Source organism: Nesoenas mayeri (assembly GCF_963082525.1).
Source record: "Nesoenas mayeri genome assembly, chromosome: 16".
Lineage (NCBI taxonomy): Eukaryota > Metazoa > Chordata > Aves > Columbiformes > Columbidae > Nesoenas > Nesoenas mayeri.
Genome location: NC_137562.1, coordinates 4,061,145 through 4,083,756, shown reverse-complemented (window position 1 = coordinate 4,083,756; position 22,612 = coordinate 4,061,145). Strand labels below are relative to the sequence as shown.

The following is a 22,612-nucleotide window of genomic DNA, read 5'->3' as shown; positions in this document are numbered from 1 at the left end:
TTGTCTCAAAATATCCCTTTTTTTACTCCTAGAAACCCAATAGCCTCTTTTCTAAAAAAGAAACAATTACAAATGCTGCAGGCAGGTGGGAAAGCAAGAAACATCTTCACCATGCTACGGCATACTGCATACTTCCTTACAGCCAGGGGCCAGGCTTGTGCATCCCCTGCAAAGCAGGCCCAGAGTTTTAGGCTGTGCAGGGGATAAAAGGGATAAAGGCTCAGCCCCTGCTGGAGGTGATGCAGCGCTCTGAGACAGCAGCTCCCTTTCTCTCTTGTGCCACCGCGTGCATTGTATTTCTTGGCACCGTGCGTCCATGACATCTTGATTTGCAGACAGTCAAATAAACCAGAAAAATAATGTCCCCTGTTAATAGGTTGACACACTGCTTCAGGCCAAGTGTGAGTATTTCTATAGCATTTGCTTTGCTGCCTTATGTCAGTAACTGTTCCTATTGAAAGTAAACACCCCATCCGGTTAAATCAACAGCGTTTTGTTTATTCAAAGCTCATAAACTCCAGTAGCTGTAGGTCACTTTATGAAGTGCCAACCCCTGGGGGAAGAGAAGGAAGAGTGTGAAATTATTGCATGCAGTCCACCCATCATGAGCCTTAGAGGAAGGGGATTTATTGGCAATTAATATTTCTTGCAGAGGGGGAAAAAAAGTAATCCTATTGAGGCAGCTCCATGCTGAACCTTGAGCCTGGTGGAAATGTGGAATGGGGTGAAACCTTCTAATAGGCCTCAGTAAAAAAAAAAGAAAAGATCTTGGAAAATGAAAAGTGGAGGTTTTTTTTAAACACCTACAGGCCTGACCAAGCCTGGGTCAGGGCAAAAGCGATTTTGGAGATGCCCGTTGCCTGCTCGTGCTGTGCATGAACCTGGCTGCTGTGGGCAGCTCAGAGCAGCACCGGGGCATGTGTGGGACACCCTGCCCGCCATTTCCAGGCTGCTGCTGGGGTCACCCCGCTCGGCTGAGGGTGGCAGGAGGGTTTTGGCATTTCCTAAGAGCTGGGATGCTCGTTGTCCGCGGACCGGCTGCCCTCCCGGCTCCCTGGTAGGTCGCAGCGTACACAAACACTGCGCTCTATGGAAGTTGGACAGAGGTTTGGTCTTGGGCAGCGATTTCCAACTTACTGAGATCCAAATGTAATTAAGATGAGTCAGACGGTTATTTCCAGGCTAAAATTTGTTCTTCCTCGTCCCAAAAAAGCCTTGAGAACCACTGATCTGTGGGATGTCAGGTACAAAGCTCTCTATTAACACACTGAAGTCTGAAGGAGACGTAGATCAATCTGGATTTTGAGGATGTGGGGTGCTTTGGGAGTGAAATTTGTGGACTGAATAGGAATAAACAGTGTCCAGGGCAAAGCTTAAATATATTTTCTCTTGACTATTGTAGACACGTTTTCAATGATTGCTATTTACTCTTAAGCTTTTGAGGTTACAAATCTGTCTTTGTGACAAATCCAATTATAAACTCATCAAAAATTTTACTATTTAGGGAAAGAAATTAATCATACAGCCACGTGAAAGAAGTTAGCAGCTTCTGTGACAATAATCTGAATATATATTCTTAATTGGCAGTATCTTAGCCCAGCTGTTGTTATATATTTGAAGGGAACAATGAGTCATGAGGTTGTTTTAAATAGACTCCAAAAAACTGCCTCTCAAATGGCACAAGAAACTTATAAATATTGAGCTATCTATGTTTTTAACAAGAGCAATAACTCTGTGTCATGGCTGGCAGAAAGGCTGCAGCCGAGCTTTGCTCTTGCTGGAAAAGTAGCTCCGCTCTTCTACAGACACCTGTCTGGGAGGTTTAATGCTTGTTTTCCCACCAAATACTCCAGCATTTTCTCCGTGCGGTGAGAAACTCTGTACAGTTCTTACCATGGCCAAGAGCTGGTGGGTTTTCAGCTTTCTGATGGTTGCATGGCAGTAACAGGGGGCCGGGACCAGGTCACGGAAAGCACAGCCCGAACGTGTAGGATAATACTTCCTTTATTTTGGCTCAGTAGCCAACGGTGTTCAGTGAAGGGAAGACACAAGTGCTCAGGGACCCTTGGGAGCAGGCTTTTTGTCAGAGAAAGTTAAAATCCAGCCAAGACAGCTGTGAAATAGATGAGCGGCATCCTCTAGAGGCCTTTCCAGTTGGGGTGGATGAATCTGGAGGAGTTTGAGTGCGGGTCATGAACTCGCAGTTCACCAGACCCAAACTGCGGCCCACCTGGTCTGGTCACAGGGAAGCTCTTGATATTTTCCAGCTGTCTGCATTGTGGGGAACAATTCTCGCATCTTCACTTTCTTCAGCTCCCGCCGCTTGTTAGCAAACAGTTGGAATGGGCTTTCAGGGATGGTGACCAGGATCCTCTGAATCTTTTCTAACCATGCAAATGGCTGTTTTAATGGGATGGGAGGGAAGGAGGCAGAGAGATGATGCTATCTTGGTTTTCTGGCTGAGGAAAGAGAGAATAACTTGCTAAAATCACCCTCATAGTTTGGGGCCGAGAACAGTAAAGACCTTATAAATCCTTGACCATGTACATGCACATCTGGATTCCACTCTGCCTTTTCCTTCCTTGCCTTTTATAATCAAACTCAGTGTGTAACACAGGGTGTTCCTTCAATGTTCAAGCCTCTGCAAAACATGCTTGCACAAAGCCCAGACCACAGCAAGTCCCGGTGTGAGCTCTGCTCACCAACAGGAGCACGGCTTTGTGATCGTCCCTCTTGTTGTGTGCACAAGGCTAGATGCCTGCGCATGGAAACGGGGCTTTGCTTGGCACACGGACTGTTCCAGGCCCGGCGTAGTCCCTGTTGTGTAGGCGGCAGTGAGCTTTTGTAGAAGAGGTTTATTTTATTTTATTTTTTTTCTGAAGGAATTCAGTGTTATTCAGTGGAATCCTCTCTGCAGGTGGAATTTTTGGGCTCCAGGGCTGTAGTGTGCCTGCACTTGAAAATTTGGCCATTTCTTTGGAAACAGACATGGGCAAGTTCCAGCTCATTCATCCAAGCTGTCCTTTCTCAAGGACAAGGAGTAAGGCCAGCACAGCCGAAAGGCCGCAGCCAGCTCCTGAATGTTTCCAAATAAAATGCCTTGAGTAAGTTTATTTTTCCCTCTCAAACCCAAATTTAGCAGCCTGGAGAAGCTGCTTTGGCAGTCAACGGATGGTAACGATGACAAGATCGATCTGTGGATAGTTCTGGGAAGATTTGGAAAGTCCTGGTAAAACAGAGTTGGTTTCATTCATGTCTGCAATTTACCCACAGCCCAGAGGTCTGCTCATGAACTTCCGATGGTTGAAAGACAAGATATTGACAGCTGCCTCGTTTATGGAGGACAACAGATGATCCTGACTGGACAGAACTTCACAGCGGAGTCCAAGGTGGTATTCACAGAGAAAACAGCAGGTAAGGCAGGTCTGGGTGTTTTTTTCCAACTATCCCTAATGTGATAAGACCAATCTATAGTGCTGTTGTGTCTCATGGTCTCATCGTAAGATTTGTGCTCTGCTCAAGTGAGTAATTCCACCCAAGTTCATGTAGGTAAAACCAATGTGACTTAACCATGTGAGTAAAATTAGACCTGGGAGCAAATGTTTGTGTTATTGGCCATTCAGACACTGTTGAGGAGTAAATGAAAGCCATGTCATGGGCAAGTTTCACAAGAATATAGACGCTGGGAATCAGCATGAACAGGGTGCATTATCAAAGAAATGGAATGACTGTTCCGTGTTCCTGTATGCTTGTTCAGTCTGATGTTTTGTGAACGCTGCTGTAGAAATCGTAATGGAAATGAACAGTTTTTGTTGACATGAACTACAGGCAAAGGTTGAAGTTTCTTCCCTTTGGAAGTCTTTGAGGAAAAAATGTGCATAATGTGTATTTTTATATCAAAGTAAAATTATTTTTATACATATATTGAGTTACAATAACATATCACTTCATCTTCCATATTATTTTCAGATATTTTTACACTGCTAATTTCCATATTGCATCTTAGAAAAAAAACAGTTTGAAGCTGCTTAGCTCTCTGGAGGATTTGTCTCTAACTTTACCACGTCCCCCTGAAACATAGTATTGAAACTTGCCCTGCTTCATTGTGTGCAGGTTTGCATCTCCCCAGTGTTAGTGTTACAAGCACCGGTTGAAACCATGCAGCCACCTAAGCCTATACATATGAATTCATCTGTCCCGCTGCCCGAGCGGGCAGTCACCAGCTTTCGCTGCATAGCCCCATACAACTGCTCCCAAGTGGTTCCTCGAGGGAGGAATCTGCAAAAGGAAGGGTCAGACTGTAGCAAAACAAATCAAATTCAATTCAAAGAGAAAACTCCCCTGTTACAGCCCAGTGCTACTTTTTTGGGTAACAGAGCTTCTTGTTTTAAAACATATCTTGCCAAAGTTTTCAGGTAGTCTTGCTAGCTCTTGAGTAACCGCGGTGGGGAAGTGGGCAGCAGGTTGTATATTGTCTTTCCACCTCCTCTGCTTACTTGTTCATCTTGCACAGAGCCAGTACTAGGTGGTCCTGAGCCTTGAATGGTGTTGGATTAATATAAATAATAGCAATAAAGAATGGCTACTGTGAGTTATTTAGTTACCTAGCATCACCTTTACAGCCTTTGCTGGGCTCTCCGTATTGCGTTTTCATAATGGTGTGCTATGATAAACATGACTTAATTGCTAACTCAAAATAAGCTTAGCGTGATCAAATGGTTAAGGTGGGCAGCAGAAATCCAGGTTTTCTTGTTTACAGGAGGAAACACAAACCAATGCATTCTGCTGTAGTTAGTTAAATGGTTTTTTTTTTTCAGAACTGAATTGTTTCTTTTGTAATATACGCATGCAGGCATTTCATCTCACCTCACTAAGCAGCACGTGTATTTTATTGGATTTTCTAAGGCTTTTGCAAATGGACATTTGTTTCTTTGTAAATGATCTGGACTTGTTTAACTTACCCTTCATTAGACCTGATTTTTGTATTCTAAATAATGTGCTCTGCAGGGATAATGACAATGTCCAGGGGTCCAAAAAGCACTCTTCAAATATGAAGGGCCAGACTGTGCCATCCTTTACTCCTGTTGATTTCAGGACTCTGCAGTACAAAAGAGCAGAAGCCTGTGTTATGTAAACTTCTCAGTCCTTTTGTGCTGTTAAGAAGACATGTTATTCCTGAGTTTTCTGTTGGTAAACTAAGCTAGAGGCAGCTTAAGTGACATATTCAGTGACATACAAGGGATTTAAGACATTGCATTGCCCAAGTGAAGAGCATATGCATGATTTATGGGCTGATGGCTATGGCAAAATTAAGAATTGAGCCAAAAATCAATGTATCTGGGCATGCTGTGGGTCCCAGTTTCTTCGTGTACCACCAGCAAGCTGTGCTATTTTAAAACAGAAATGAAAGGCTCTTGGGCCTCTGAACTGTGCAGGTTCAGATGAGCCGGTGCAGTCAGAGCAGTTTCCTTGGCACCCTGTATTTCCCTTGAAGCCTGTGTGTTACGTCCTTCCTGCTGTGCTGCCGCTGCTCCGTCAACGCCAGCAAATCCTGAAGGTGCACGGGAACACGCTTGGCAGCCCGTGATGGTACCTGCCCCAGGAGTGTTTTGCAGTAACTAAAGGAGATGATAGACCGAAAGGAGGTAGCTCTTAATGCCATTTCGAGGAAACATTCAAAATGCCCTGCCCCTATTTCCATATAAGAGCAGAGAAGGCTCTGGCTGGAATAGATGTTAGAAAGTAAAAAGAACAACAACATTTTCCGCACTAAATCTTAAGCTTTTCTTCACTGCTGGAGAAACTGTCTTTATTTTTATTTATTTTTTTTCCTTTTTTACCTCCTGGTAGTGGAGAGTCAGGACTTATCCCAGCGGCAGTGCCCAGTCTGGAGCAGGGATTTGTGTGCTGGTGTTCCATATCCTGCCTCCCCGCCGCCCCGGGGCTCTGCAGGCAGTCTCAGTCTGCTACACTTCAAACAAACGATTGGCAGAGGGGGAATTTAGAGGATGGAAGGCCCAGAGTCAAATCTTTGGTCTAAATCAGAATTCTGTGTCGTTTGCAGTGGATTATCTGGGGGATTCTGCTCTGTGCTGAAGGCGAACTTGTTCTCTGTATATCCGTGCACTGCTTTATAATGCAGTGATACTTCTTACAGTTATGCCCTGAAGTGCTTTTAAGTGAAGATTGCTTTCTTTAATAGGTATCTCTTAAGGTGAGGAAGGTTAAGAAGTCGAGCTGGATATGCACATCATGCAGGAGCTGATCTGACTCTGGCTGACTGCAGCAGATTGAGAGTTAAGCCTTTGTGTTTGGCTTGTCAGTGGTTAATGAATGTCCCAGCCTGCCTGAAATTTAGGGTCTTATGCACCTGTGACTTTCAACTTCACTCTTCATAAATGGTAGACAATTTTAATTATCATGACTGTGTCCACGCTTAGTCTTTGTTGCATTAGGTTTCATGAACACGGAACAAAAAGGGCCAGTTCTGCAGCCTGATTTATCAATTAGAAACGTCGCTGGGTGCAAGGAGGAGGTGGATCTCGTGCTCGCCTCAGGGAGCTCGCTCGCTGCAGATCCAATCTGCACAGCACCTTGCAAAAAGCGCTGATAAGCTGCTCAGTAGCAAAGTAAGCCACAATAAACATGCTGGTGGGTGGATCATGCATCACTGGTGTGGCCCTGTCCTTGTTGCACCCTCATCCAGAGCACGACTCTGCCTTCGGGAGCCTGAGGCAGAATTGCACCTCTGTGAAGGCAGGAAGATGCACCAGCTTGCAGGGGAAATGTGGTTCTCTTTGAGTTTCATTTTCACAGCTCAACAAGCCTTGTCTGTGCTAGCAAGTGGTACTTGATTTCCCACTTTTGCCACCAGTTTTAGCTCTACTAGTAGCAACAACAGTGAGAGCAATAGTGTGGATAAGCATCTAATAGCTTTTGGCATGCTGTACTCCATAGAGCTCCTGGACTTGGCTTGCTTGTCCAGTGTGTAAGATGAGAGTAAGATTTGTTTTTTCTACAAAAACCATTGTGCAAGTATCTTTGTGCAGTGAGGTATCCTTGTTTCACAGACTCCAAAACCTGGGTGTGCCTTGAACCTGGGGTCTGGCTCAGTGTCTCTAGTGAAGCAGGTGCTGAGAAGGTGCTAGTCCATGTGTCTTGCAAAACTGAGGAAGCTGCTGGTGGGGCTCACAATTGTAAATTAGGTTTTATCCCTCAGACAGACACTCAAAACCTATTTCAGTTCCCTTTGGATCTTGTAGGCAATTCTTCACTCACTTCTAGCAATGCAGGGAAATGTAGAACTGTTCATATTTGTGACGAAAATACAACATGCTTCTAAGAGCAGTAATGAATGGGTTTTCCTCATTTGTTACACAGCACTACGGATGTGTATATTTTTCCCCTAGAAATACCTGGAAAATATTCCAGAGATTATTCGGGCATGTCATTATGAAAATAACTGCCTTGTTGTATTACGTGAACTATGAACTATTGCAATGAGCTCACCGATCAGAAGTGTGTAAAAGTCTCTCATTTTAGGCTTGTGAGAGGAAATGGCAGCAGGAAGCAAAATGAAGGGGTTGGAGCTCAGCGCTGTGTGTGAGCGAGGGGATAAAGTATTTGAGCTTTTAAATGCTGATGACTAGATAGCATTCATTTTCTTAATGATAAGGTTTATCACCATGCAGACATGATAGTTTTGAGTTCTTTTTGTTATCTCTTCCTGATGAGAGATTGTAATCAGTAGCTGCTATAAGCCAGAGGAACTCACGAATTCAGTAGAGTCAGTCCAGCACACAAAAGCAGAGTTTGGCTGAAGGCATTTGAAGATCTGAACTCAGAGACACATAACTGAGCCCAGCTAAATAAAAATAGGTCAGGGGAAGCAACTAGATCAGATTGTACAGATAGAAATTTTTCAAGTGCACGTATTCTTTTAATTTTGATCTGGAAGAGAAAGCTTGAAAAGCAGTCTTATGGCTATCAAGGATTTGGAATATGCTAAAGGTCAAGGGTGTTAGCGTTTGGTTGGGGCCCAGATCTTAAAATGCAGCTAAAAAAAGAAAACCTTTGGAATTCCCCCTTTTATTTGTTTTAATTGTCATGTAACAGTTTGCAAGTCGGATGTTGTTGGTTGCGTTGTGTTTACTCCCATTTGTGTACTGGTTACCGCTGCTCTGCTGCGACTGATAGAGGAGTTTCGTGTTTCTCTGGGAGAAAAGTGCAAATGGACTGTGCTTTCCCCTGCCAAACTCTTATGGTGGCCACATGGACACCGTGAATCATCGCTAGGACAATGTGGGTGGTGGAGGAACAACCCAAACAGAAAGCATACGTCTCTGGAGTAGATCCACCATAAATCTTGCAGTTCGGCCTTGCCGCGTAAAGCGAGGAGGTGGTGCTCTCTGTGCCCTTTGAACTGATGCAGCTGTCAAGGCCTCTGAAGCACAAACACTCAAAGTCCATTTGACAAAAATAAACCTTTCCAGCTCTAGATTCAAGCAATAGAGTTCTAGTTTATTTTTCCCTTGAGTTTCTGCGTCCCTGTCACCTCGGTGATATTTTCATGACAGTGGTTTCTTAGGATGCTAATAGCTACAGCACCTTTTACAGGTGATGCCTTTTACAGCCCATATGTGTTGTAATTGTACAACTTGATGTGGATCTGCTCAAAATCGGCCAAATGACTTAAAACACCAGTCTTCTGGCCAAGACAACTCACTATAGCAAACTGTGATGGGATGGCGTTATGGCATGTATAATGTGAACAGAATGTGGCTTGCACATTGGTTTTGATGACAGTGAGGAACTATGGCTGAGGATCGTGGTCCTTTGTGGGAAATGTGAAAGGACATTTTAAGACTGTTACAGTAATGTCCCCATTCTCTGTTGTGTCAAGTCTGAAATGTCTCACCGTGCCCCAAACAGGGAACTAAACGCCTGTTAATAGTCTGACAGTTCCATGAAAGATCAAGAAACTCCCCGGGAATGCAAAAAATAGCAAACTATTTTCAACAATTATCTCTTTGAACTTAATGATGCAAAATTAATGATGCCATTTTTTTCAGGCAAATTACAGATAAAAAAAGACACCAAAAGGTTTGGGGTTTTTTAAAACCTACTTTTTTTTTTGCCCCCAGATCCATCCAACAGAGATATTTGCTATCTGGCCCAGGCAAACAGTACTCTCACTGACTTTCTAAATTAATGAACTGAAATAGAACATTTAAGCTATGGAGAAGTGAGGGGAACAGAACATATCTTAGAACTAGGATCATAACTCAGAGACACGGTCCACTGCTGACCACGCATTATAGTGTAGGTTTTTAAGGTGTCTTAACCTGAAACAAAAGCCCAACATATGAGGAAGAAAAACAAACGTTTGGGGTTTTTTGTTTGTTTTTTAATGGGAAAGGCTAAGGAAAAAAAAAAAGCACAAATATCTGGGATTAGTTATAAAGATAGCAAAACTGAGAGTGATACTGTAATCTTAAATGATTCAATTTGTTTGCAACATGTGAGGTTCTACAGAAAGTATATGAAATACATTTGCTATCTTGCTGTTCTCTCGGCAGTTTGAGAAATGAGCGCACAGGCACTGCTCCATGCAGTCTGTGGCCGGAGTCCAGCATCTAAAGCTGGATGCACATCTCTGCTCTGAATCTGTGGAGCGATAGGATGAACGTGGGGAATAAATTATAGATGTCTCTGCCTGCTGGCATCTGATTTTTGCATTAGCTAAAGGTGATCACCTTGCAGCTTAACTCCTCATGCCTTGCAGTGCACCAGAAGAAGGCAGCAGCAAGGAATTACCAGTAGCAATCAGGAAGATTAGAGTTTCCCCTTCTTTGCTGTGCAGATTAGAAAGTTTCGGGATAAACGGGAAAGCTTCTGCTTTTCCTCGCTGCTCTAGCTGATGAAAACCCAGCAAACCTTCCTCCCCACAGGTTTACCCCTGGATGAAATGTGTTGCATGCCCCAGGTGTTCTTGTAACCCCATGGGGCAATTGTCAGACATTAAATTGGGGATCCCAGAAAAACACTGAAAAACAGGAAAAAATCTAAGGATCACACACACAAAAATGCAAAAGAGTGTGGCTGCAGAAACGAAGTTGCCATAGCTGTTAGAGACTCAGCGAGACAGGGTGGAATCCAGTGTTTTGGAAGGTTTCCCTGTATGACACAAGATTTTGGAATTTTACAGCTGGTAAATCCTTATTAACACAGGCAGCCACTACTGGCCTGGATTCCCTGGCTCGCTGTTTACTATGGGGGTGCCTAGTGGAAGTGTGCCTGGTCCTGATTATTCAGCTTTGAATCTTAATTGTTTGAAGAGAATATTAAAAAATAAACATATTATTTGGAATAAACAAAAGGCAGAGAGACAAGCTCCCATCACCTGTTGACAGAAAATTGATCATGTAAAAAGCTGGCATGGGGAGTGGAATTCCCTATTCTCCCACTTAGTCATCGCATCCTGGTGTGACTCATTTTATTACATGGAGGTTCCCAGTGGTTTTATTTTGAGAGGAGCTTTTGTTTAATAATTTATACACACACACACACACAAACACACGTATAATCTTGAAAAAAACAACAAATCTATTTAGATGAACTGGCATAAGGAATCACTTGGAAGAGCTCTGGAATGACAGGCTGCCCCTGCTGCTTCACTACTCAACTACTGTATTTATGCTTTATTTTAGCATGAAATGAATTCCTCAACAATAGCTGGGGAGAACTCTCCTCTAGACTTGTTCTCACTGTGCAAAATGTCAGATTTGGGGCTGGGCTGGATGGCGGATGACTAATCCATTGGCCTTTTACCTCCCAGACCTCAACTTGTATCTTTGGCCTTGGTGACTCAAACTTCTGTCCTCAGTGAAATGAAGGCACTGGCCTCAGCTCATCATAAACAGAGCTGCATTAACTGCAGTGGGCAGTCTTGCTTCAGAAAGGAAAAGATATCCATGGAAATCAAGTTCAGTGACAAATTCAATAGCTCTGCTTTTGTGAGTTTTAAATTCATTCATGCTGTGTGTGCTCTAAAGTTTGAAAACTGTTCCGAAGTAAAAGCATAGAAGGAGACAACTCCTCAGGACCAGGTGCTGAGCAACCTTGCACTGACATGAAGCAGAATAACTTCCCAGCTGAAGTCAGAATTCACCCCTGAAAAGAGCAGCAGAGACTTTGTGTGAGTGTTTCCCTACCCATAAGGTTTCCACATCTCAGAAGCGGTGTCTGTTCTGCTGGAAAGCGTTCATCGTTGTTTACTTGGTTCTTGGAGTGGCTCTAAAAAACCTTGACTGTTTTCCAGAGATGCTTGTCATCTCCTGATGAAAGCTGACAGAGATAATCGCTGTGCTTTTTTGGAAGACCTTCCAAGAAACAGAGTGAATAGGGACAATTCATCAGAAGCCCGAAGGGAGCTCTGCAGAAATGTGTAGTCGGAGCAGCTGCCCCACTAGCGACCAGGCTCAGTTTCTTTGGGGAGCTGGCATGGTTTGCTGCCTGGGAAAAAGGTAACAGGTTGTTCATTAAGTAATTTGTGTAATGCTTGACTGAAAAGCAATGTATATTTTCAAGCATAAAATCACATGCAGGCACAGAATCCCGTACAGGATTGGCACAATAGTAGACTTAGTCTTCAAGTGGAGAGAACTGCAAAGAAAATTTCCTGACCCTCTCAGTCCATCAGTCATGCTTGTTCAAATAAAGCAGTAAGTTTGTTTCTCTGCTAGTTACTGACCCCAAAGTCATGAGTAAGGGATCATGAATAATGTGTAAAGGCTGTAACTGGTTCAGAAAACCTTTAATTGGCTAATTAAAAAAAGCCCTGTAAGGGGCTGCAGAGAATCACGCAAAACGTTCCTAATGCAGACTGACGTTTTGATTTTCCCCGAAGTTTCAAGCAAGACTTTTGGTATGATCATAGTTTGAGTTAGAGAGGGTAGAATTACTTTCTTCCAACAACTCATTCATTCCTCCAAAGAGTGCTGACACAATCAGATCTCTCACCAGGGTTTAATGCTAAGTCTCATAGCCCTGAAGCAGCACAAAAATCTCTATTTCCTGAACATTTCACTGACCTGCGGTGTTAAAGACTTGCCAACTAAGGCAAACCATTAAGTGAGCAGGGAACCACAACAGTAAAAATATTGCATGAAGCAGCCATGGCTGGTAAGACCTCAGGCTCTAGGTCCAAAAATATTTTATCATCTTTAGTGGAACTGCTGCTGTTTTCAGAGGTGCGGATTGAATTCCCCGTTGTGGAGGTAGAATTTGAGACACGCCACACACAGAGACCTGGCACCGAGCTCTGGTGTGATCCACACATGCCCTGGGACATCCTCGCAGGGGACAGCCCCGCGCTGGCTGCGACTTGCAGAGCACCCGCTCTCTGCATCTGGGCGCTCTCAAAGTACTTCACCAAAAACGATGCTGTTGCTCTTTTGCAGCTTTCTTACCCCTCTCCCGTTGAAGCAGGTTTAACTGTAAGCAGTTAACAGCTATCTGTACTTGTAGACTTGAGATTAAGTTATTAGTCAAGCTGGTTCTCGGTCATTTGTCCTGTTTGTGGCATGACAGAATTACGGGGTAATTAAGGCCAGAAGGGACCTCAGGAGGTCATTGAGCCCAGTGTCCTGCTCAAAGCAAAATGCATCTGCGGCATTTAAGCACCACTTGGGTCACAACAGTGGCACTGGAGAAAAGGGCTAACTTTGGAGTACCCAAGTTGTGACACATGCTTTGCACTGAGGCCTGTGCTCTGCCGTCATATCAGCATGACAATTTTTAGAGTATCTTTACAATAAAAATCCCGTTTTTGCTGATGTTTTCCTTCAAAAATTCACTTTAATTTTCCCCTCAAAAATTTATCATTTGCGCTCAGTTTGAAGATGATAAATGCATTGACAGTTTGGAAGTTTTCTCTGTTTAAAATTTCCTCAAATTGTCCTACAGACAAGCCTTAGACTTTTCAATTTATTCCTCCTGCTCTCTGTCAACTCTCTGAGTGCGATAAGCAAAAGATTTCTTTTCATTAGTGGCAAAAAGGACAGGTTAAAGTAGAAAGATTTCTGAATGTGGTTGTATATTTTGTTTATTCATGTCCACATCCTTCTGCCAATAGGTCGCTGTAATGTGTGTATCCAGAGGGGTTGAAAGAAAAGCCAATATTGATTGTCTTGAACTGAAGTTTGTACATTCGCAACTATAAAAGTGAAGCAGTGAGACAGATGGAGCCACGTCATGATATTTAAGCGTAAAGGTCAGGGAGTGAGCTGCAGAGTGGATATATTCAACAGGGCTTTGGTGCTTAAAGAACAGGGATTGCTGCTGATGACAGATTTGTTAAAAACCTGTTTAGCAGCCACGAGCATAATATATCCAAACAGAAGCATCTATCATCATTAGAATGATAACCCGAAATACATTTATTTCTTGATTGATTTGGCTTATTCTCGTTCTTACTCTTAATCCCCACAGACTTTGGACTCAGCCTAAATATAATTTGATTTTTACGGTTGGCTTCATTAGCTTTTAGTGCTATTTCAGTGGCTTGGTTACTAAATCAAATCCGCTGTGGTTGTGGTTGCATATGTTTCACAGGCCTCTTGAATAAAGCAGATGACATGGAGGCCCATTTCTCCTTTATTTTATGCATTTTGGACCAACAAATCCTTTTGATTTCTACCTCCTTTGTGAAGTTAGTGCTGCTGTATCTGTACAGACTGTTTGAATTTAGCAATACAGAAACAAAAATGAAAACATTCTGCATGGAGGAAAACCAACGTCAAGTATTCCTGCTTGGCTGTCCGTGTTGTCAGGACATCTCCATATTGCATTGCTTAGTCAGCTCCCGATGTGTGTCTCTATCAGAGATCTTATTTTATCACATAATTTGATGTTTCCTTTTCCCTCCTCTTTTCCTCAGAGAACTATAAAAATTGTTCTTTGGGGTTTGTTTTGGGTTTTTTTAGGGTTGGGGAGAGCTTCCTTAATGTACTATGGTGGTTTCTTTTCACAAAGATCACCTAGAAGAGGAATCCTCCCATTAAATATTTACTACCTTGTCACCAGACAATGCATTTAGTATTTGCTGGTTTTCCCCTTCCCCAAGATGTTTACCATTTCAAGAACCATGAAGAGTTAGCTGCGTTAATAGGGGTCTAGATTTAACCTGCAGCAGTCCAGAGCAGCGGCCAAAACGAATGCTTATTGTTAAATAATGGAGTATTTTCCACTCCTTTGCACAGCGGTCCTTTGGGATGTGAGGGCTAAACAGCAAACCGGGCGAGAGCCTTGCCGGCTCTCGTTACACAGCTTGCGTAGGCCCATCACTGATCCGCGAGTTAGCGCAGAAAAGACAACTGACTCACTGTGGAGGAACTCAAAACACTCAGAAAAAAAACAACAGTGTTTTCTGTTTGCACCAGTGTATGTACCGTGGTGGTACTGACGTGAGGTGTTTGGAGGCCTGGCTCGCTCGCTCTCCTCCTCTCTCCCCCATGAAGCTCTTCCTCACAGATGGAGGAGCCAAACAACGGATGGAGACAAATTTCCAGCTATTCCTCCATTGTTTCCACTTCTCTAGTGGGAAGGACAGAGGAAGGGGAGGTGGAGAGGCCCAGCCAGGGCTGTGTGCCCACTCCTGCCCCACCGCAAGCCAGGCACCCTGCGCAAACCCCCGCAGCCCACCTGTCTTGGGGAAGTAAGGGGCACAATGTTGAGGATGGACTCGGGGAAATTCCTGCTCTCCCTCCTGCATGTTTAGGGGCCAAAGCACAGCAGGGGTGTCTCAGGTGTAGGGTGCTGGGGAAGGTGATGTCCTGCCCAGTGTAAAATGGGCTGAAAGGACCGGGGACTGGAGCAGACAGCGTCCTCCAGGGGCCATGGGCCCAGCCATGGAGCAGCAGTCCCCATTGGGGAGAGGCCGCCCAGGGAGCCGCACACATCTGTCAGCTCATTGTCCACGCCGAGCCGAGAACAAAGAGGAAAACAACAGAAAAAAAGATGCAGAATGCATTTAAAAATACTCTTTCATTTCCCTTTTTGCCAGAAGCAGAAGTACTTAAATAACAGAGGACAAAAGCAGCTCTTGCAGAATTTCCAAGAATTGGGAAAAATAAAAAAACCCTGTGAAAAGGGCTGGTTTTAGGAGACTTGTAGCCCTGGGCGCGCAGTCTGGGCAAACCCTGCAGAAACGCGCCCGGGAGCTGCCTCCCCCTCTCTAAAGCAAACACCAGCCTCGCGGCTGCAGTATTTCAAGTCACATTGGTTCGTTTGGATACGTGTCCCCTATTCATTTTAAAATTGAGCTTTCAGAAAGGTATGAGGCTTTTTTTTTTTTTTTGCCATTAGTATTTTTCTTCTGGAATTTGCTTGGCTAAAAGGCTCTCCAGAATAGAAAAATCAAAGGGGTAGAGATTAAATTCTAAAAAAACAAATAAAAATAAGTAAGGCACTGCTAAAAGATGTTTCTGGGAAGTGTGGATGACAGTAGATTTAAAGAATATTTGTAGCCAGATGAAGCACCCAGTGTCTGTGTACAAACATCCTAACTGTCCTGTTACTACTGCTGTACTCTTATAGCACAGGGGTTACTTTGGTATTCCATACAAGGAGATCAGCTTTATTTTCCTCTATAGATACAATTTTTTTGTAACGCAATGGAGACAGGGTGCCTGGTTGTAATTAAGAGCAGAAGGACTCGCAGTGGTTCAGAGGTAGAGGCTGTTGCACACGCGATGAGGTGCTTTTACACCAAGTATGGTGAATATTTGGTGCTTTGTCACAGCCCGCAGTGGTGGATCCACTGTCGGAGATGTTGGGCTTGTTCCTTGATCGGAGGAGATGTATCGATAGATACCACATGCTGAGGTTTCATATTGCACTTATAAGAAGTGAGTATAAATAGTAAGAATGCATCCATAACAGAAATCAAGCACCCTATGTAGCTGGTTTCCCAATACGGTAAGAGTCCATCCCTGTTGAACTACAGGAAAAATCTATGATCCCATGAGAATTCAGAGCATCTGCCGGTTTCACTGTGCAGCGCCTCTGAAAATCAGCCCCGAAGCGGCTCGGTTTGCTTGCTTCCATCTTCACGTACCCCATGCAAGATATGGATCTTTTGCTGGTCCTTCCTCCAGCTCTTTGCCCATTCCACCATTTACAACACTAGTGGGGAACCGTGTGGTCTTAGCTTAAAATAGCGGGAACTTTGCTGAGCTGCTGATCAAATGTGACCATTAATGAGTTATCTGACCTTCTGGTGCCCTCCATCAGTCAGACTGGCTGAAATCGAGTGTGCTAAAAAGCAGATGTTGTACCTGTGCTAAATATTTCATTCCTCAGTTTGGCTAATTTCTACAAAAACATTTCCTTTTAATATGTATGTAAGCTTTTTCCTGGCAAGAGAAGTGTTCAATGATATTTTTAAATTAAATGCTGTTGCTTTTGGTTAGGACTGTGAAGGTGAAATGAATTTAAGTCCATTTCGAGAACTTTGCTAACTCAATGCCCTTAATTTGTTTCCTTTTTTAAGTCAAGCTTTTTGATAAAAAGAAAATACAGAGAAGTTAATATTGTGATATCGTTCTAGATGGGCAGCAGATCTGGGAAATGGAGGCAACAGTGGACAAAGATAAGAGCCAGCCTGTAAGTATGCAAAACATTGGATGTCCTCCCCTTGAGCTTCTCAGACAGCTAGTTGTATTCAAGGGGTAGTTTTCAAAGAGCATCTCAAAAGCAGAAAGAACAGCTGTCTTACTGCTGTGACGAACAAATGTCAAATGCTTCAGTAGCAAATGTGTTGCAAAAAGAAACTATTCATTTAGCAGTAACCCACAGTAAATTGAATAACTGCTGGATTTTGTGCTCTTGCAGAAGACTCTATTGTATCAGCCCAGTCCTGTGCAGGATGCTGGCTGTCCTGGCTTCCTTTCTCCTGCATGGAAGTCTTGGGTACTCTGTATTTTACAGGACAGGATTTGCACTATAGTATTTAAAATGAACATTGATCTTTCAAGGGAATGAGCCTCTTTGTTCACTTTGCTTAATGGGACCACACTGTAGTTGTTCACTGCATTTAAGAGCGAGCACTTACATTGCCATGGGCCATGCCTGCCCTTGCAGAAGAGAACGGGTCACTCGCCCTTAATTTCTATGGGAGCAAGATCTGGCTGTGTATGAGTAGAAAGCCTATAGAATAAGCAAGTTTATTCTAACAAAAAGAGGGAATTCTGCAGTACCTACTTGTTTATCAAGCACTATGTGATTAACAGTGCTGCTGCATTTATCACCATTCTGTGTGTTTTATTTGTAGCTCAGACTTCTCTTTCCAAGTTCAGGACAACATCAAGTATAAGAGAGGATATAGTACATAGAAACCAGCTTCCTAGTACCAAAAATCTTCTAGTATTTCACCATCTGCCCTTTTTTTCCTTTCTTCTCCTCATACCCTTTTTTATAGGAAGGATAGGAAGATTTTTCTTCCTTTATGCCTGGATGCATCACAGAGGAGATGCATAGAAAAATCTCTGGTCAGCCTCAGTTACTAATTCTATATTGTCACCTCTTGTTGTTTCAGAGCATGCTTTTTGTAGAAATACCAGAGTACCGTAACAAGCACATTCGCACAGCTGTGAAGGTGAATTTCTATGTCATCAATGGGAAAAGAAAAAGAAGCCAACCCCAGCATTTTACCTATCACCCAGGTAATTCTCAAGGACAGAGCAAGTCATTGCCTAGTTGTCATGAGCAAGATTTTATTTTCTGCTGTGTTGTTTTCTTGCCATTATTTGAGGATTTAAGTTTTACTAATTTAATTCAGCCGAGTGCAGCTAAGCACTCAACAACTGTTTGTTTTAAAGGATGCGTGTGATTCATGATCAGGAATTTCCATGAATTTAAGGGGACAGTTATCTTGGCAATGGGCTGATGGTGGCCCTTTCACTTGATGGAAGTTTGCCAACAGCCTCAGTGGGACCAGACTCAGTCTGTGACATGATGTGACCCTGTGAAAACCATGAGTATTGCCTTCCCCAGCTGACGTGTATGACAATAAGATAACATCAGATCTGGGAAAGCAACAGGGGCTTGGTATGGAGGAAGACAAGCAATATATATTCTTCAGAATGAGGCTGGTTGAGAGAAAAATGAATGTTTTTCTGATGTTCTTCCTCTTGGGAACTGGTGAGCCATGTCACAATAAATGCAATAAGATTACTAATGAGATTCCCAGAATTTCTCAGCTTTGGCTGGGAGAAAAATATTGTGAGAAAGTCTGAGTATTGTGTTTGTGGAAACCAGAAAGCATAAAATAACTACCAGATTTTATGCAAGCTTCCAAATGATGTCTTAATTTGACTGGTTTCTAAGGACAGGCAAACATTCATTCTGATTCTTATTTTGGTCTCCTCCAGCCTAAAGATCTCTGGTCCTCTCCCTGAATTTATGAGCTGCATAGGGTATCACCAATGTGAAGGTTTTGTGTAGTTACTAAATTGTTCTGCTGTGGAATAGTATTGAGAAGTACTATATTATCTCAATACAATACCTAAAATAGACCACTTCAGAGAAGGAATTCTTACACTGCCAAAAAATAACCCTTTTACATGAACATTATACGGTTTCCATTGTATTCTATTTCTGCACTGAGTTTTGGGGAAGATTTGACCGAAAAAAAGCATTAGAAATGTGAAAATTTGGCTGTATAGAGGGCCGTCATTTCTCCACACCAAGATTCACACAAGTTTGACTAAATCATGCTCTTTTAAATGGTGGTGTCGGAAGGATCTTCAGCTCTCAGTACTGAGGCAGTTACACGCAGCAAATGGATTAAAAAGAAAATTCAAAAATAGTTCAGCTGTGTCTTTGGTCACTAGTTAAATGTTTGACAGAAAAATGAGGAGTTGTATATGTCATAGGTTTTCTATTTATTCAGTCTTCCTTTGAGATGGGAGTAATACATGAAACATGCATCTGTGGCTTCTTGTTTTCCTTATGTTCCAGAATGGCCCTTAAATGTATTAGAATAGGAACTAGCTTAAATAAATTAAAATAGAAGCTAAAGTATTGAATATTTTGATTTTTAGAAATTTGTGGTTAAATAGATCATTAAAGATTTTCAAGAACACCCTAGTACAGAGTGCTTTCAAGAGAGCCTTGGCCATGGTTGCATATACGTGATTTATTTAACTCAGTGCCTGTGAGATATGAGCTTGCACATGCCCGTTTTGTAAATGGCTTAAATCTCTTATTGCATCAAGGAAAACCTCTCTGTTTCTCATTGGCTTGTTGCGAATAATGTCCTTTGCATGCTTTATTCTAGTACCATCAATCAAAACAGAGCCCATTGATGACTATGATCCAGCCTTAATCTGCAATGCAGTACACAGTGGTCTGGGAACAGTAACACAGCCTTACTATTCACAGCACACAATGGTCACCGAATCCCCTTCCTGTCTCGTGGCCACTATGGCTCCTTGCCAGCAGTTGCGCTCAGGCCTTTCTTCTCCCGATTCTCGATACCATCAGCAGAATCCGGCTGCTGTAATATACCAAAGAAGCAAGAGCCTTAGCCCAAGCCAACTGGGCTACCAGCAATCCAATCTGATGGCTACACCAGTTGCTATTTCAGATGCCCATAGGTCAGTGCTGGTGCACACTGGTTCTCCAGGCCAAACTTCAGCAGTGCTCCACCATTCTCCAGGCAACCAGCAGTCTTCTCCAGTGATTCACTATTCTCCAACCAACCAGCAGCTGAGGTGTGGAAGCCACCAAGAATTTCAGCACATCATGTGCTGTGAAAATTTTACATCCAATGTTGCAAGATCCAGCCAACCCCAGGTCAGTCAAGCACAAAGGTTAAGCCCGAGTTCATATCCTACCGTGATCCAGCAGCAGACAGCCTCAGGCCAGCGAGCAGCAAAAAATGGACCACCGGTTAGCGACCAGAAAGAAGTGTTACCAGCTGGAGTCACTATCAAACAGGAACAGAATCTGGACCAAGCGTATCTGGATGATGGTAAGCACCACTCTTCTCTTCTATGGGTCAGTTTGTTGGAGGGGTGGAGGAGGTTTAGGACTTATAAATCCCACCTGTTCCGTGGCATAAAATCAATGTGGCCTCCGTTGTGTGGGTATTTGCTGTTTGCTTATGCTGTGTTTTGGTCTTTCATCAACTGCATTTTTGGTAGATGGCAATGCACTTTGGCAACCGAACAAAAAACAATAGTGTTCTGCAGAAACCCTCTGTCTTGCTTGGTGCCATGGAGTGGGCTGTCAGGTTCTAAGCCGTTGCCATTTTGTTTCAATTTGCCAAAGGTTAGTTTGGAAAATGGAGAATCTGAAACAAAATGCACTTTTTTTTTTTTTTAAAATTATTCATATCAGGGCAACATCCACTTTGTAAAATGCTTTTGTACATTTTGTACCAAAAAAAAGCCCATTGAACAGTCTATCAAGGCCTGTAATGAATGGGGTAGCGCTGCTGGCAAAACTATGGCAGATGTTCTAGATGAACAGTAGGACATTGATAAGCAAAACAATGATGTTTCTTTGTTGTGAGCCCAACAGATTTAGCCTTTAGGAATGAATGTAAGTTAGAGTAAAGCTTTCTTTGAACATATCCTGCTTATTGTTAGGTAGGCAGCTATTGGCAATCTGGTTGATTGGTTCTTTTATTGAAGTATGTTCCTTGCAAGAGGAAATCAATGCAAAGTTAATAGTGCAGCTGGACACTGCAATCATGAAGGCCAGTAGCTAAACCAACACTGATTTCAGTGGAAGCAGAGTGAGGTTGCTGGGTATATTACTGCAAATATAGAATGTTCTTATGCGTGAAGTACAGGCCTGATGTTCACATACATTCACTGCTGCTGTGGTCTCACTCTAGGCAATTGCATGCATGGTTTGATCCTGTGAACGTGCACTGTTATGTGCTTCATGAGCACCTGGTAGTTTGGGATGTGTCCTGCAGTTACTCACCTAGAGTTGTGAAATAGTGCCTGTGAAAGTTTTATTTTCTTGGACTTAAGTACTGAGTGCCCTGTTGCTGTATCATATACAGTCTTCATTGCTGCGTTTGTGGGCAGAATTTGGATGGTTTTCTCCACTAGTCTGTGTTTGAAGTTTGGTTGATGTAGCATCGGTGCCATCACAGTAAACTCTGGGAAGTTTTTACTGGCCCTGCTGTCTCAAGAAGAATGTTGTATTGGATTTTGACAGTGAACTTGATTCAGGAGATTTGCTGGACCTGCAAGAAAATGGCTAAGTAAAATTCAGGGAATGGGGCATGATAACAAAGCAAGGTGATCTTTCTGATAGTAAAATTGAATGCTGTGGTGTAAGGTAGTTTTAATATGAGAAGCTGAGAGATTATTCCATGTTTCTAAAAATACTTGGTACAAACCTTGTAAAAGTAATAAAAAAGAAAGAATATTGATGTTAAAGCTAGCAAACTTCAGAGTTGAGCCAAAGTCCACTTAAAAAGACTCCCCAAATGGACAGCAAAATTAATTTCACTGGGTTTTGAATCAGGCCAGTAACATCTAACTATAGCATAGCTCACAAGAGATGTGCTAAGAGGAGCCATTAGGCAGAACAGCATCAAGTTAATACTGAAATTCCAGGGTTCTTCTTGGCTGACTGGATCATTCTGAATTGATTTCATCTAGAGATTAATTTATCAATTATGCCACCCAAGTCAGACCAGGCAAGATTGGTCACATGAAGTCTCTTTACTGACCTCAGTGAGTTTATATTAGTTAGAAGCATGACTTGGAGAACTGTGATTTACTTTAGGACTTTGCAAAACATTTCATTCTGAAATGTTCAGGACTTGAATTGAAAAGCCACTTTGTTTGCTGCTGGGGAAAAGTGACTCAGAACATAACAAAAGCCATGTTTTCCCTAACTAGAAAGTTTATTTTTGTGCTTTATAGTATTAAAAGAAAGCAAACCCAAAGGATTATAGAGGCTTTACCCTCAAATCCCTTTTATCCAGAAAGCTATTCCAAGATACAGTGAGTCATTAGGTCTTGCTGTGATTATTCATGGATAGATGACGGTTCTCCAGCAGGGCTTGCCATGGGAGCCCAGCACTGCCGCTGATGCACAGGCTCTTAGGCAACCACTGTTTCGGTGTCTCTCACTTCCCTTCTGTCTTCTCCCCTTCCCCCATCTTCCTCCTCCCTCTTCTTTGTTCTTCTTTCTCCATATTTCTGCTGACAGTCCAGCTTTCATCCATTTCTACAGTTGCGATCTCCTCTTGCCAACTCTTGCCCTGTGTGTTCATGGTTAATGCGCAGCCTTGGTTTTCTGGACTTTGCTTCTATTCTGAGCTTTGCCACGAACTTCTTGAGTGACCTGGGACAAGCCCCATTCCATTGGTTCCTCATTCCTGAAGCTGTTGCCTCTCAGGGTGGGTATGATGTCCCAGCCTTTGAGCTGTCCTACAAGTGACTAGAGAGCATCTCATAACTAACACAGTTGCAGTTTCACTTTGCCTCTTCCAGCTTCCTGCTGCCACTGCTGACGGGACCCTTCATTATTTTCTTATCTTCCTTGCTGTGCAAAAGAATTATTTGTCCTTCTTCTGGAG

At 42.9% G+C, this 22,612-nt stretch overlaps 1 protein-coding gene across 1 annotated transcript in view; it reads left to right on the top strand.

Annotated features, from left to right (window-relative positions):
- NFATC2 (nuclear factor of activated T cells 2) overlaps positions 1–22,612 on the top strand; it is a gene marked incomplete at its 3' end in the record, with an annotated part of 80,205 nt that overhangs the window by 35,126 nt on the left and 22,467 nt on the right. The window contains exons 6-9 of the mRNA XM_080354605.1: positions 3,274–3,414; positions 16,610–16,665; positions 17,597–17,723; positions 19,340–20,035. Coding sequence (XP_080210731.1) covers positions 3,274–3,414; positions 16,610–16,665; positions 17,597–17,723; positions 19,340–20,035 — 1,020 coding nt within the window. The remainder of the gene's footprint in view (positions 1–3,273; positions 3,415–16,609; positions 16,666–17,596; positions 17,724–19,339; positions 20,036–22,612) is intronic.